The sequence below is a fragment of the Copidosoma floridanum genome, unplaced genomic scaffold, assembly GCF_036245765.1.
Source record: "Copidosoma floridanum isolate Cflo_tuat_1 unplaced genomic scaffold, Cflo_Japanese_pri ptg000004l, whole genome shotgun sequence".
Taxonomy (NCBI): Eukaryota; Metazoa; Arthropoda; class Insecta; order Hymenoptera; family Encyrtidae; genus Copidosoma; species Copidosoma floridanum.
The window spans coordinates 5807997-5822697 of NW_028321881.1; the positions used below are offsets into that span (position 1 = coordinate 5807997).

At 30.5% G+C, this 14701-nt stretch overlaps 1 protein-coding gene across 1 annotated transcript in view; it reads right to left on the reverse strand.

Moving 5' to 3' along the window:
• e (nonribosomal peptide synthetase ebony) overlaps positions 1 to 14701 on the reverse strand; it is a 913052-nt gene that overhangs the window by 248812 nt on the left and 649539 nt on the right. The window contains exon 8 of the mRNA XM_089595875.1: positions 1218 to 1404. Within this exon, the coding sequence (XP_089452001.1) occupies positions 1218 to 1404 (187 nt within the window). The remainder of the gene's footprint in view (positions 1 to 1217; positions 1405 to 14701) is intronic.

Consider the following 14701-nt stretch of genomic DNA (forward strand, 5'->3'; position numbering starts at 1 on the left):
TCCAACGTTCTGTTACTTTTTCTGTATTTTTTATTAAGCACGCATATTTTGTAAGTGGAAGACTGTTTATCTTCAATTCACGCGCTGTATTGTACTTCACAGCTCGAAATGTCACTTCCGTACCCATCACTGCCATACCCTTCAGTGGTATGAGTGTCTCTTTTTGTAACTTTCGTGGATCGGAACCTTACGAAACTTTTTTTCTAGTACTATCGGGATGAAACATGAGACACAAGTCTTGGTATAACTGGGCCATTTTCCATAAGATACATCAATGAATATTTATCTCCAATACTAACAGCGAAGGAGTACACTTATTCAGGTGGTCCAAAATAAGCTCAAGTTACTGTGAAAAGAAGCTTTATCAATTATAAGAAATATTCTTTAATTTGCCGTCACCAATCAAAACTAATAAAGATTAATTTCAAATTTTTAATTTTCGATGAACATCTAAAAAATCTCCTTTTTAACGACCTTTGTCACTTGTCCTTAAACAGCTATATCTTTTGATAGGGGGCACTAAATAAAATAAAATTTATTTTCTGGGCAACAGACTGTTTGTAGTGGCAGGATTATGAATTCACTTATATCTTAGGTTTTATAACATGGATTAAAAAAATAAAAGAAACTGATTTTAATCTACTCAAGGGTAAAAAAAAAAGTTTTATAACTTTGTTACAATTTACAAAAATTAGTAAAAAGTTTGTAGAGTGGACAGGGCTTAGCTATACGATAGAGAAGAGGTTTTTTGCTACTGTCTGCACGGTTTGCGAGACAGTTTAATTGTTGCACTCTAGCCCAAGAATGCTTTGTTGATACAGTATTTGCAAGCACGCACGAGCTTACGTAAAAAGAATTTATCTACATACACCATAAATACATGAATATTTCAAAGAGGTTAAAATAAATTATATTTAATGGTACAGAAAAAATACGAGTTGTTGACACATTAAAAGCTTCATCAAAAACATAAGTTGAGTTGCTTGGAAAGTATTTTTATAAAAAACGACTATCAAGAGCCATACATTTGTTCTATTTGTATACTTCTCATATTATGCAATGTAAGATTATGATATAAATATAATGTTTTTAAAGTTGTCCATGACACGATCAGCTTATTTGTTAACCTGGCCTAACATTAATAACTACATTGCAATAATTATGTACAGAGTTATGCATTAAATAGAAGTTGAAGAAATACTTACTTTTTTCTTCACATCGGTGATTCTTATAATTGTCTAATAGCCTTTGTCGATCAGTTTTTCCATTAACAAGAAGAGGAATACTTTCGACAATAACTATCTGTGGTATCATGTGGTGCAGCAAGGTCTTTGAAAGAATCGATTTGATTTCTGTAGAAATAGTGCATCTCAGCATCTTTGGTACGATAAAACATAAAATAATCTGTGAATAAAAAATACATTATAAAATTATGATCAGGTAATAGTTATACAAAATATACTTAAACTAACAATTCCGTTTCTTATTACAAAGCAATCAGCCGAGTTCAATATGTAGAGGTACCCTTTACTTGATAATTCAAAGTTACTGACAGTTATTGAACAACTATATTTTAAACCCATGCACATTCCAAACCTACATAGAATACACCACATTAATGAAAACCAAGAAAATATTATACATTTTCTTTCTAGCTATGATTTTTTTGTTTCATGTGGTGACAGTTTTGTCAAGCTGTTAAATAGCTTAGATGTGAAGAGTAAGATACAGAGGTGAGCTCTAACTTCTAGATTTTGCCAGCATTATTATTATGATAAGATCTATGATAGAATAAAACCATTGAATGTGTCAGGAACATAAAGCGCAAAAAAATAAGAAAAAAAATTTAGAGAAAAAAATTTTGTTGAAATTTAATATGCATACTAGAGTTTTTTTACAAACAAACTAAGATAAGAATAAGTATATGTATAAAAAATTTTTTCTTACAAAAAAAAACAAAGACAATAATTTCATTTATTTTTTCTATTACTTTAATATAACATGTCTCACATAACTCAAATGTTAGACTAATAAAAATAAAACTAACCATTAAAAAAAAAATTTTTCCATAAAAAGATTTCCATAAAAACAGTTATAAGAGTTTTGAGAAAACTCTGCATTCTTTTTATTAAAATGTCCAGAGAAACTAGTTAAGTAAGCAAGCTTATATTTCAGTTTTTTTTCTAAAAGCTTGAAATATTAAAACGAAGTTTTTCAAACCGATTGGACATTTTGACAGTTCGCACATATCTTAAAGTTTTAGGTAATAGATGATACTTATTTATCTTTCAATCACAGAAACTTGAAGAAACAAGCTTATCTTTTGCAATATCTTCAAGTAAAGAAGGATTTCTTTGATCTAATGCAGTGATGTAGGGCACTAGCTACTTAATCTTAGCCGTTGTGAGCGAATAGCTCTCAAAAATTCAAGGAACAGTTTACACGTTACATTAAAGGTATTCAAAATTCAAAGAACAAGTTACACGCATGAAGTTGCGGCACAGCCGCTACCATTGGTGGTAAGAGAGGGAGATGTTCTACATCAGGAGCCGTCTCGAGCTTCAGAGTTTTTTTCCAACGTTTTGCAACATCTCAAGCAGAGATTGATCAACAACAGCGGGGTTTCGTCAAATATAAGCAAGCAAGCATCATCGACAACCAACAACAATCAAGCATCACTGGCTACCAACATGAAGGAAGCGTTATTGATTATCAACAGCAGGCTGAAAAAAGAGAACAGGAGGACTCAAACGCCTTTAAACTTAAAAAATCAAAAAGAAACTTTAAGGTTTGTACATATTTCAAAGTATTATTGATTTTTTTTCTAATATTGTTTCTGAATCAAAAAAAAAATAAGAAAAATAAAAAATAAATTTTGTTTGTATCATTACTGATAGATGTAGCTGCTTTGAATAAACTCGCAAACAGCGAGTTCTTGCCTACCCGAAAAGTAATTGAAATCGTCAAAGGTCATAAACACATGGTAACAAAGGTGCAGAAAGTAAAGTCCAAATATGGGCCAAGATCTGTAGCTCAATTGGACGAAGAATATTAAATTCTCCTACCTAATAAAATATCAAACGCTTTGTATAAAAATAATAAACTGTTAACTGAACTGCAAGATGCGGTAAATAAATGTTCGCCTAGTATAAGATGTAATGGATATTATAATTAGACATTTTCTTACATTTAATTTTGTACTTTAACGATAAATTTTATAAATCAAATGTTTTCTCAAAACTTTTGTGTATATTTTTCTTTCTTAATGTTCAGTTTGATCATAAATATCTTTAATACAAAAGAATAACGAAGATTATAAAAATTATCATGTTTTTTTTTTCTTCTTTTTTTTCATAAGTTATTTTTGTTATGCGTTTTATCAAACCCCAATCACTTAACGAAACCACTTATCTTGTTTTCAAATTATTTTTCCAACAAGGTAAGTATCAGGATAATTTGTTTTCTGCAGTTCCTGCTCATAGAAACCTCTAATGACGAAATGATCACGATAATCGTTGAGATGATACGTTGCTGTATTTGTTCCTGCCACATGGGTAGTGGTAAATATTTAAATATGTCTGTTGACCAGTTAGGTAAATAATTTTCTTGAATAAATTTTTGGCCTTGCTTATGTGACCTTTATCACCTACTTTGAATTTTGGCATTAGTTTGCTGCTACCTTTACACTTTTTTTAAACTTACTTAACACTTGGACCTTATTTTAGAGCTCACGTCTTTTGGTTTCATACTAATTTTTTAAGTTTTTCTATTGTTATACTATTTAATTAATGTCTCTAAAAGATGCAACCATTTAAAATTGCCTTATAAGCTACATTTTTTTCACATTAAGTTTTTTAAAGTACGACTTAACCAATTGCACATAGATGCTTTAAGATTGCTTCAAGTTAAGTAACATTTATTTCATATTTTCTCATTAAATTTTTTAAGTTTGAATTGTAGAACTCTTTTCCACGATTGGTTTTCATATTCACTGGTATTCTGCCTACTTTCGATATAGACTGCATCGATGCTGACACTTCGTCACCAGTTCTTTTTTTTTAAAAAAAGCTTATGCCTACTTAAAGAAAATGTCTATTACAGTAAGCATATACCGATACCCTTTGTTTTCACAAGCATAAGGTTGCATCTCAATAAGGTTTGCTCGCCATGTCTCGTCTAAACCACGTATGTTGAATTTCAACGAGGATAACTGTGCCTTGCTGCCTTGTGGAGTTCTTCAACAATTTGCTTTATGTATTAAATTTCTGGGCTTACGTTTGCTAGATCAGCTTGAATGAATGAGAATTTTGTTTTGTAAGTTGTACAAAAAAATTTGAAAGCTATCTACTTCTTTTCTACCTCGGCTACCGCCTTCGGTTCTACTTAATTTTGGGCCCAACGTTGACTTTCACTTTGATACAGAAGCAATAATTTTATACATTTATATGCATACCTTGCCTCGCAAAGTTTTTCGATGATTGATATGATTTCATTGTCATGACTTGTATTTCCTGCTGATTTTGCAGTTGTCAGTAATCGTAAACGATCTAATAGCTTATTAGGATTGACACAGTGTATGTTACCTTCTTGCTGCAGTATTCGAGCCGTCTTATAACGAAGTAGCAGCGATCCACCATTTTTACTAACAACGAGATTGAACATTTGAGAAAAAATTCTATTAAATTTGTTACTATTATTAGTTCATGTAGCTCGATTTTTTTAAAACCCTTTTCTATGAAAATTTAAAGTTTCTTATATTACAGAGTATTTTTCCGAATCATTTTGCGTTATAAAAGATTCGTTGGGATGTTTCTTAATAAGTAGCTCCAATAATTTAAAACTCATTGTATAATTGTAATTGTTTATTTTTTTATGATTATTGTCAAAGTCTATGCGTGAATCACCAAGCCTGTATATTTTTTTTTCTTTTCGTACTTCATACTTGAAGTGCAGTAATCTTTTTTGGTTCTGATTAAGTTTTTGTGAATAATTTATATACTGGAGTACATTCTTACTGACTTGAACATCAGCATCCGATAAATCTTAAATAGTATCATTTTAGTCATTGTAATTATCGTCATTTTTGCTGACAGCAGACTCAAAGCTGATATCACCTTCATTTGATATTTCTCTGTTTTATGTTAATTCACTTAATCGACTTAACTATCTTTATTATTTTTACTACCAAAAGGATTTGGAGTAACAGAATTATTACTTTAATATTTTTGTTCTTTTGTTTCTGTAGCAAATTTTATAAGATGTTTCTGTAGAATCTGTCATTGGCTTAGAAGTTTCTCCAAGTACTTTTTTTCTCACATTTTTTCAAACTTTCACAGTCTGTAGTTTCTTTTGACAGCTTTTCTTGACTTTACCAACTTATGTAGAATGTTTTTTTCTTGTTGATAAATGATAATGCTACAATGTCTTATGGCAGACTGTAAATATTGCCTTAGGTGTGCCGTAAATGTACAGCAAAATTTGAAAAACCTTTTCTGCATCGACCATGATTTCTTTGTTTATCATTCTTAATGACAACAAAGCCGTGATTATCATTATGCCAACAGCTAAAACATACATTTTTAAATTAAATAAACGACATATCTGAGTTCACACGACCATTATACACATGCCTTAAATTAACTTCATCTTGACGAAATAAAACTAAAAAATTATTGTTACCCCTTACAAGATGCTTAGACACTGAAGCGTATGACTGACAAAGATAAAAGCAGTCCACATTTTTGTGTCTACCCATACAGAAAAAGGCTTTTACAGTATCTTGTTTTTCGAAAGCTTTATCATCAAAAATCATTATAGAATTGTGTAAAGCATTATCTGGTGAGACTACTGTTTCATGTTTGCTAAAAGGTAAGAATTCAACACCCTTTATAGGCTCGAATAATTATTTTTAAAACTTGTAGTTTGGCTGATGTAGTGACTTTAAAGACACATACACAGATGTGATTCAGAATTTTATCCTCTAGACTCAGTGTGCAAGAAGCACGATATAGCCTACTCAAAAAATCAACGGAGTTTAAAGGTTTAACACGAAGCAGATAAAATTGTAGCTAAAGAAGGCTTGGCAAAGAGTGAAAGCTGCTCATGAAAGCTGCCATACAGGACATGGATACTAAAAGCAAAAGTGCTCGAAAAGTCATCAGTGGTACTTTGAAAGGGGCTCGCAGTGTAGTTAAAAAATCTGGTGGTAAGAAGTATATTACAATTCCATGCACCTTACGTCTTTCCGCTTAAATTGGTGTAGCTTAACGTTAAATTCCTTTGTTTCGTGGCTTGAGTGCAACCGACGCTATAGTAAATGGAATAGCAGGAATTATAAAGATTATTAATGCTACTGAATCAGCCCAGAAGCAGCTAGCAAAGAGTTCGAGACAAAATCAAACTATGAAAACTATTGCCTTTGGGAAAGATCTTCATCTCAAACCGCATAAGACTGAAATAGGAGTATACTTAAAGCCTTATGCTGAAAAAGATTTTTTTTTTTTAAAATGAGAAAATAAAAATAAAGAATTTTAAAAAACGAAACTACCTAATCGAGCTTTGAAAAATATAGACTCAATAAAATACGCTAAAAACTAAGGAATTTCTCATTTCCGTAGAGTATTTATGAAAAACAACTTACCCGCTAACGGTCATCATTTATATGAAATGGCTGTAGTAAATCTTGATGGTATCGATGGACCTAAGATCCACTGGATGGCTTATCAGAAACTTGGTAATGATGTTGCATACTTTGACAGTTTTAAAGATCTGCAACCACCTATTGACCTAATGCTGTATTTCAAAGTTAATAAAGTAAAATATACTCATAAGTGGTGTCAAAAAATTTAACTCTTATAACTGCGGACATTTGTGCTTTAAGGTTCTTTCAAAACAAATATAACTTTGTGACACTGTAAAAAATAATTTAGTTACACCATGACAGTCATGGAAGAAATTTGAACACTCAGCCTTTTTGGTACGTCTTCTATCCTAGAAGCACAGTATCTTCCACCAATCAAATTATCACTAAAACACAACTACGTTCTTGGCTTAGCAGAATTTTTGTCATTCAACTCAATCTTGATTTTCAATGAAAGTTATAATTAATTTTGTGTGAGTAATAAAGTTATTATATGACCAACTGACAGTTATAAGATGAAAGATATTGGGTCATTTTTAAATAGGGTATTAGAACCTTTCTTATCAAATTTTATCAAGTGCAGTCATATCATTGGTTTTAGACCTAAAAAATTTAAAGGTCATCTTTTAGATTTTACTAAACGAATTTTTAAGAAATAACACTTTTCATGTTTCAGACTTACCTGTCACTATTTTTAAGGTAAACGCACTACGTGTAAAGCGTAATATCACTCGTGGAGCTTACATAAATAATGACAAAGAGCACGCAATTCACGACTTTCTTCCAGCTGTACAATCTGGATTCAGAATTATTGAGGTTCTTTTACAGGTAATTTATTTACTAATAATTAGACGTATACAACTACGTAAATTAAATTAAGACTGTGATTTAGTCAATTTTCAATAAGAAAATATTACCGTAAGGTTGCACATAAAATCTTTAGTATCATAGGAACTACTTACATTCAAAAAAAATTATATAAGTGGCTTAACATATACATCAAGACTCAGTCAACAACGAGCAGTCAAACCGTCGAGACGTCAGAAAAATCAGTCCATACATCCAAAACTAACTCATCAAAATATACTGTTTCTAAAAAGCCTAGGTCCAAAAATAAGAACCCTCGATGAAAAGTTAGTTGGATTTTTTTTCTTGTATAAAAAATAGACAAGATTTTAAGCATTCAGCATCCTGTAACGTTTGACGAATCTATCGTGCTATATAAGGCTCATACTCATCAGCATCATGCATCATCAACATATAAAAATAGTGATGAAATTTGCATCTCAATTTAACATCAAAACTTTTGTCTTTTACTTTCACGCAGTTCGTTACACGTTTACGGAATATTAGTCCAATCAGATGGAAACACAACAGTCACAAATACAAAATTGGTACACAATACCATCTGTCACTTGTTTGAAGAAATAAGATACGAGATAAATTCTATAGAAGAAGAGAAGCATAAAAATGTTGGCTTAACACCATAAATGTTGGTTAGCTGGGTTATGGAGAAGAAGAAAAAGATAGTCTAACTGATAATGGCTACTCTGATGTCATGATTCCACTTTGTATAATTCTAGGTTTTGCTGAAGATTGTCGTAAGATAGTTATTATTGTGAAACATGAGCTTATACAAACGAGATCAAGAAATTATTTAAGTGCAGTGCTACAAACTGTAGTTAATGCTGACAATGACAATGCAACAGCAACTTGGAAAGATTTTAAAGTCGTAATATTATAGCTTAAATGGGTTATGCCCTATGTGGTAATGCCAGATACACATAAAATTAATCTATTAAGTTATCTGCAAAAAAATAAGTTTATATCTGTAAGCTTTTGAACTTAGAAATTGTATGAATATCTACTCTTACCTAACACATCTATACATATTTGGACTGTTAAGACATTTAATCAGTTATAACAGCTGCTTTACGTCATTTTAGCCTTTTAAACAAACCATAAAAATCAGAAAGGTGTTAGTGCTAGTGTGTTTGATTATTGCAATATAAGAAATGTAAGACTTTATTTAAACTCCCAATATTATCCTTATGGTGATCTCAATATTCATGTAACTTATAATGAGTATACATTGCTAAACGATATGTACGCTGGTTTTTTAAGCTCGTATCATGCCGAAGATCAAGCGCCTTCATAAAGTAAATATTACTTTCTACTTCGAGTACCTTTAATTGTTGTTGATTGCTACAAGCAAAACAAATCATCAAAAAATGCTCTAGTAGATGTGCTAGCAGATTTTAGATCACATCACAATTTTCCAGCTAATACATTAGCTTACTGCTTCATATTACATGATCGTGTAGTTCAGTATAATCCTATGAGTAGGGCTACCGACAAATCTTATATAAAATGGGAAAATTGACCTAATGAGGCTCATGCATAGCTTTGCAAACATCATTTGTTTTTTGATCGTCATGGAGAAAAGTCAGAGCAGTTGAAGCAGAGAAAAAAAGATATTAAGCAACGATAAGAAGAGTGGAAAAAATTTAGGAAGAGACACGCTAAGGAATAAAAGGAAAAAGAATCTAAGAAAAACTCAAAAGATAATAAGTGTTGTAAGATCCCATCAACACAATTTTCTTTAAGAAGTTTTTATTCGTTAAAATGTCGCATAAACTTATCATTAATAAGTTAACTACTAATGTTAAAAATCAAAAACTTTCAACTTAAGATGAAAAAAAAAGAAAATAAAAATCTAGGTTAAAAATTTATGGAAAAGTATTTAACCAACAAAAAAGCAGCAGTTCAAATAAAGACAGTTTAAGATAATTGTATAGATAAAGTGAAAAAAAAGAAAGAAATGGAGTATGTGGTGGATATGCAAGGCTTCAAAAAGCCTGGCGATGATTACGAGCTTTAAAAATTAGCTAATCTTTCTCTAAATACTAACGACACTAAGACACAAGTACTTCTTTTTAAACTACTTTTTGCCTGCCGTAAATTATCGCCAAAGTATAAACATGAAAACTTATATCTCGAACTTTTTTATCATGGATTAAATGAAAATCAGGTCATATTGAGTACACAGAAATAGAAAACATTCTGCGTGAAAACTTTCAAGACACTTTTAAGATTTTTGTAATGCGGGAGTTGAAACAAAAATGGCTTGAAGGATTTAATTTTCAAGTACCTTATATGACAGACTATCCACCTTTTCTACTTTCAAGGTTGGAAGTACACACCATTTGTACACATCATAATAGATCCTACAAATCTATGTGTGTTCTTCATAATTTTAGACGCATGAGAACTTTCTACTACCACATTAAATAGAAAGATGTAACGAGCTCTGATAAAAAGAAGTTTTAAATACTGGTTGTGTTTCATTATTCTCTTAGTTTTACCAATATAGTATAAGTAGTAAGAACAACGGTGAAGAAGAGAAGACGTTGCTCGTTAAATAGAGAAGACACGGAGACAAACAATTTTCAACCTTGATATTATAGATGTTCTTTAACCGCATCATGGATTTTATCATCATTATCCATGGCTTTCATAATGTAAATAGATATTTTATACCGAAAGAGCTTTCAGTGGTTTCATAGTAAGGGGACGTTGTTGAACATTGGAAAGTTAAGTCACCTTGCAGTTTTTATGATTTACCACTTGATATAAGAGAGTACAATAATCATCAGACACTATAAGTGCATAAAATCGAATGGTTTGAGGGTGATATTACATTTAATGACTTAAAATATCATCTCAGAGCACACTTATTAAAACAATGATTTAATCAGAGCACATTATCTAAGTCATGAAAGCAAGACAGCAATTTCTTTCATGCATCAAACGAACGCCTAACACGTCAAAAGTAACAGCCAATGTCAATGAGTGATCACGACGTGGTCGATTAAGTGTAATATATGAAATGAAATGATAAAATTTTTCACTGTATACTCTTAAGAACAGTTATAAAATTATTTTCTTAAACTTATACGTACTGTTAATTTTGATTTAAATCACTTTTCTAAGATTTTTCCTCCTTTATTGTTAGAAAAATATGCAAACTTATTAATTAAATTAAAGTCATTATCGCACCGACTGTAAAATGTATGCATTATAAACCTGGACTTTTGTACTTTCTTCTCTCTATTTTAACTTTCGGTTTTAATTTGAATTTTTAAAAACTATTTTATTATGTTATCTAAGGTCAGCCTTTTATACTAGACTAGTGAAAAACTCGTAATGATTCGTGTAAATTTCTTCAAATTTCTTTAAACGAAAGTTTTAGCCAACTCCTAGTATGCTTTACTGATGACTCCCTTGTTTCATACTCTGATTACTGGCTTTGAGAGACTTTTCTAAAAAAAAAAAAAAAAAAATTGCGTACCCGGTATGCGCTCCACGTGGTTTGAGCCAGAATTGGCCTAGCCTACCTACTCCAATTGTTGTATAGAATTCCTAATATCTTAGATCTATTTGTAAAGTAAAAATGGTAAGTATTATGTGTTTTTTAAATTAATGTTTTACAATAAAACATTTATTTACTTCAGATTTATTCTAACTTCTGTTTATTTTTATGCTGCTGAGGATAGCTAAATTTTGAATAAAATCTGAGTTTCCATTGACTAAAAAGATCATATGAAACTTTCTACAATAAATTTGCATTGTAAGCAAGTAATAACAAAAAAAATAATAATCCAACAATGTTGTGACTTATGGTATTAAAATTGTTTGTAATTAAGTCCAGATCATAGGCCAAAATTAGTAAAATAATTGCTGACTCTAATGCTACGAGGTGTGTCTAGTTTTTTTGATTGATTTGAGCACCCCATCGCTCAAGAGTGGCTGAGCCAGAGGCACATTTTTCCAAAAAGTTTTCTTAATAGGAAAATAGTTATAGAGAAATAGTTACGATAGTGCACATTTTAATGCTTGTATTATTTTGTAAGAAAAGATAATCATACAATTAATGGCCGTATTTAAAAATCCAAACTGTAATGGTAAAATCACAAGAAAAAATCAACAAAAAAACTAGTTAACTAAAAAAATTGACATTTTTAATATTAAAGCTTACAACTAAGGCAGAAATATTCAAAGAGCCCCTGAAGTTTAAAAAAATTAGATGTAATTTTGATGATTTATTGATTCAAATAATTGTTTTACTATTACACTTGTAAACTAAAATTAAATCATAGTTGTACGTGTGATTAAGTATTTAAAACTTCTGATCTTTGTCAAAGACCTGAATTATAAAATACTGATGCCATCTAATAAATAAGAAATTAAATTTCTGTTTTGACTTTAAAGTAGCATATTAATAGCAAATGATGACTTTTTTATAATTTTATTAAAAAAGTAGAGTTTTCGTATAAAATGAATGTAATGGAACCGTAAGCTTAACAAATATTTCTTTCTAATGTGCTGATTGAAATGAACTGTACGAAATAAGCAAATATTTAAAAAAAATCGTAATATATACTTAAAAATCTAAGTATGTAAGGAGAAATTAAATTTTTTTTATCAATGCACTGTTGAATAGGTATTTTTCAACTTGGAAGTATAATCAACACCTGAAGAGATCCCGTAAGTTTTTAAAGATATTTTGTTGTTTAAATAATAACTTGTAACATATGATTATAAATAATAGGCCGTATGTTTTTGTTCATTAGTATTAATAACTCTTACCCTACCAGTGGCGTTGCTTTACACTCTTGTATACAGCAAATAGTATCATCCGAAAAGTGGTCCCTGATTGTTTTCTATATCAATTTGAAGTAGTATAAAAAAGCAACGATGAATATTAAATCAAAATTTCTACAATAAAGTTAATAAGAGTATACAAATGAATATTCGGTGATCATGTACTAAATATAGTTTCACTGACATGTAAGGGGTGCTTTCAGTGACGAGATTGATTACAAAATGAGTCTTCTTATTCTGTAAAATATTAATTTGAAAAAATTTTAAATATCAGCTATTTATTAAATAATTACAGAACAAAAAGTTAACTTAGGGTTAAATATTGCCCATATATTTTTGGAACTACAGAAAAATTAAAAATTCTTGTAAAAACATAACAAATTTTGATAATGTAGTGTATGCAGTATAGTCGTAGTAAAAAAATCATTACGTACGCTACATTAGAGAGCATGTGTACGGTAAAATTATATGTTGTTTTATCGATAACCAAAAACATATTTCAGTACACATTAACGCATGTTGAGTTTAGAGCACAATCAAAGTTTTAAGCTGTGAAAAAAGAAATTTTTAAGAAGCGATGCTTTAAAATAGCATTACAATACGCTTAAACATAAGGGGTTAGACTAGCTGCATAAGGCAGAAGCAGAGTGATCAGTCCAAGTCTCTACTGGCCCTTTTATACCCGAATCTATGGTGGCGGCTTGATTTAGACGGCTGAGCCAGTGGAGGAAGTATAGTTTCGCTTAGTCGTTTTATAACGTTATAGAGGGCGCTAATACACGTATAGAGGTGTAAGAATTCAAGATAACAGTAGCTTCGGTTTGTTGATATATTTCACTATTAAATTAATTGAAATATACGTGTCACCTCACGGCACATCACCTAATTTTTAAGAGCCCACCTCATCTCTGCACCACTCCCTGCAAAAAATCTCTTAAGAAGGTAATATTCTATGATCTCTTGTCTTATATTTTTGGATTAAATTTTTGCTAAGCCCACCTTTTATCACCCCTTAGCACCCCTTTAATTTATATGATTGAATAACTTGATAACCAAACAAGCTACTCTTACAGTTTTAAAGATTTTCCTATAGCAACCCTTCAGCTGCATTTATAAGTAAGGTAAGATTATATTGTAATAGTCATGCTTCAAACTATCAAATTTGTATTTCAATATTATTTGATGACAAAAGAGCAAGTAAGAGGAGTCTATAGATACGTTTAAAATTATATAGATTATCATGTTATTTTAAGTTAAATTACCATCAGTAAAACACCTTTTAGCTGTACTTACAGTTTTGAAGAAACCTACTTCAGCCCTCTCACAATTTCTAAACACGTTGTCTAAATAATTCTCCAATGTAATTTCTAAATTTTTTGAGTTACTTTTTACTATTCTCTTAATAATTCAAACTCTTATCACTGTTAGAAATACATTAACAATGACTAATTTTCTGTGGAAAACGATGACCACAAAAGCTTGTCTTTAAACATTTTTCTTTGTTTTTCTTCCATATATTGATAGATATATGGGTCATTTTACAAAAACTGTGATATTTCTATGCCTTACTTCCGTTTTCACAAATAAATGCTTAGAATTTTAAAATTATTGTTTCCAAGTTATATACTATCCAAACTAGTTAAAATTTTTTGGGCATCACTTTACAAGCATTTGGTAAAAACCTCTTTAAATTTAAATGCATTTCTTAAAAAAATTAAAAAGAGCTTTACGGTAATAAAACGTCTTACGTTAATAAAATGGGCCTTTTTCTGCAAATTCAAGTCCCCAAGAGAGATCTTTTCAACAAAATCTCGTTTGTTACATCTGAACCCTATTTCCTTGTAAATAATAGGGATCTAGTCGATTATATAAAATCCCCCCAAAATTAGGGGCGTTACGTTAATGACCGCTTATTTAACCAAAAAAAACATATGTATTAACAACGATACTACGAATAGCTAAATGGAAATTTGGGGCTAAATCAAAATTAAGAGTTGTTTCGTATACTCTGAAATACAAAACGATGAACTTCAAGTGTTTGAATAGTAATCACTTGGCTAAGTTAAATTATTTGTGGTAAACAGCTCAAAAGTGTCAAAAATAGGCTTCACAAAGAAAGCGTTCTTTACTTAAAAACAAAACTTTTTTTTCTCTCTTTACTATTAGACAAGGTATTCAACACCTTAATTTTTTAGGTTCTAAATCGTAAAAAAACTAAAAAACCAACGTCTTGGCACCAGAAGCTGTAAGAAATAAGATTTTTAGATCTTCGCATTATGGTAATGACGTTTTGGCCTGTTTTTTAACCTTACGGCCATGCAAAAAAAATTTTCAACTCCATCTCAAAACTACATTTAGGGAAAACTGGTTGACACCGTTTGGAAAAAATTTTAACTC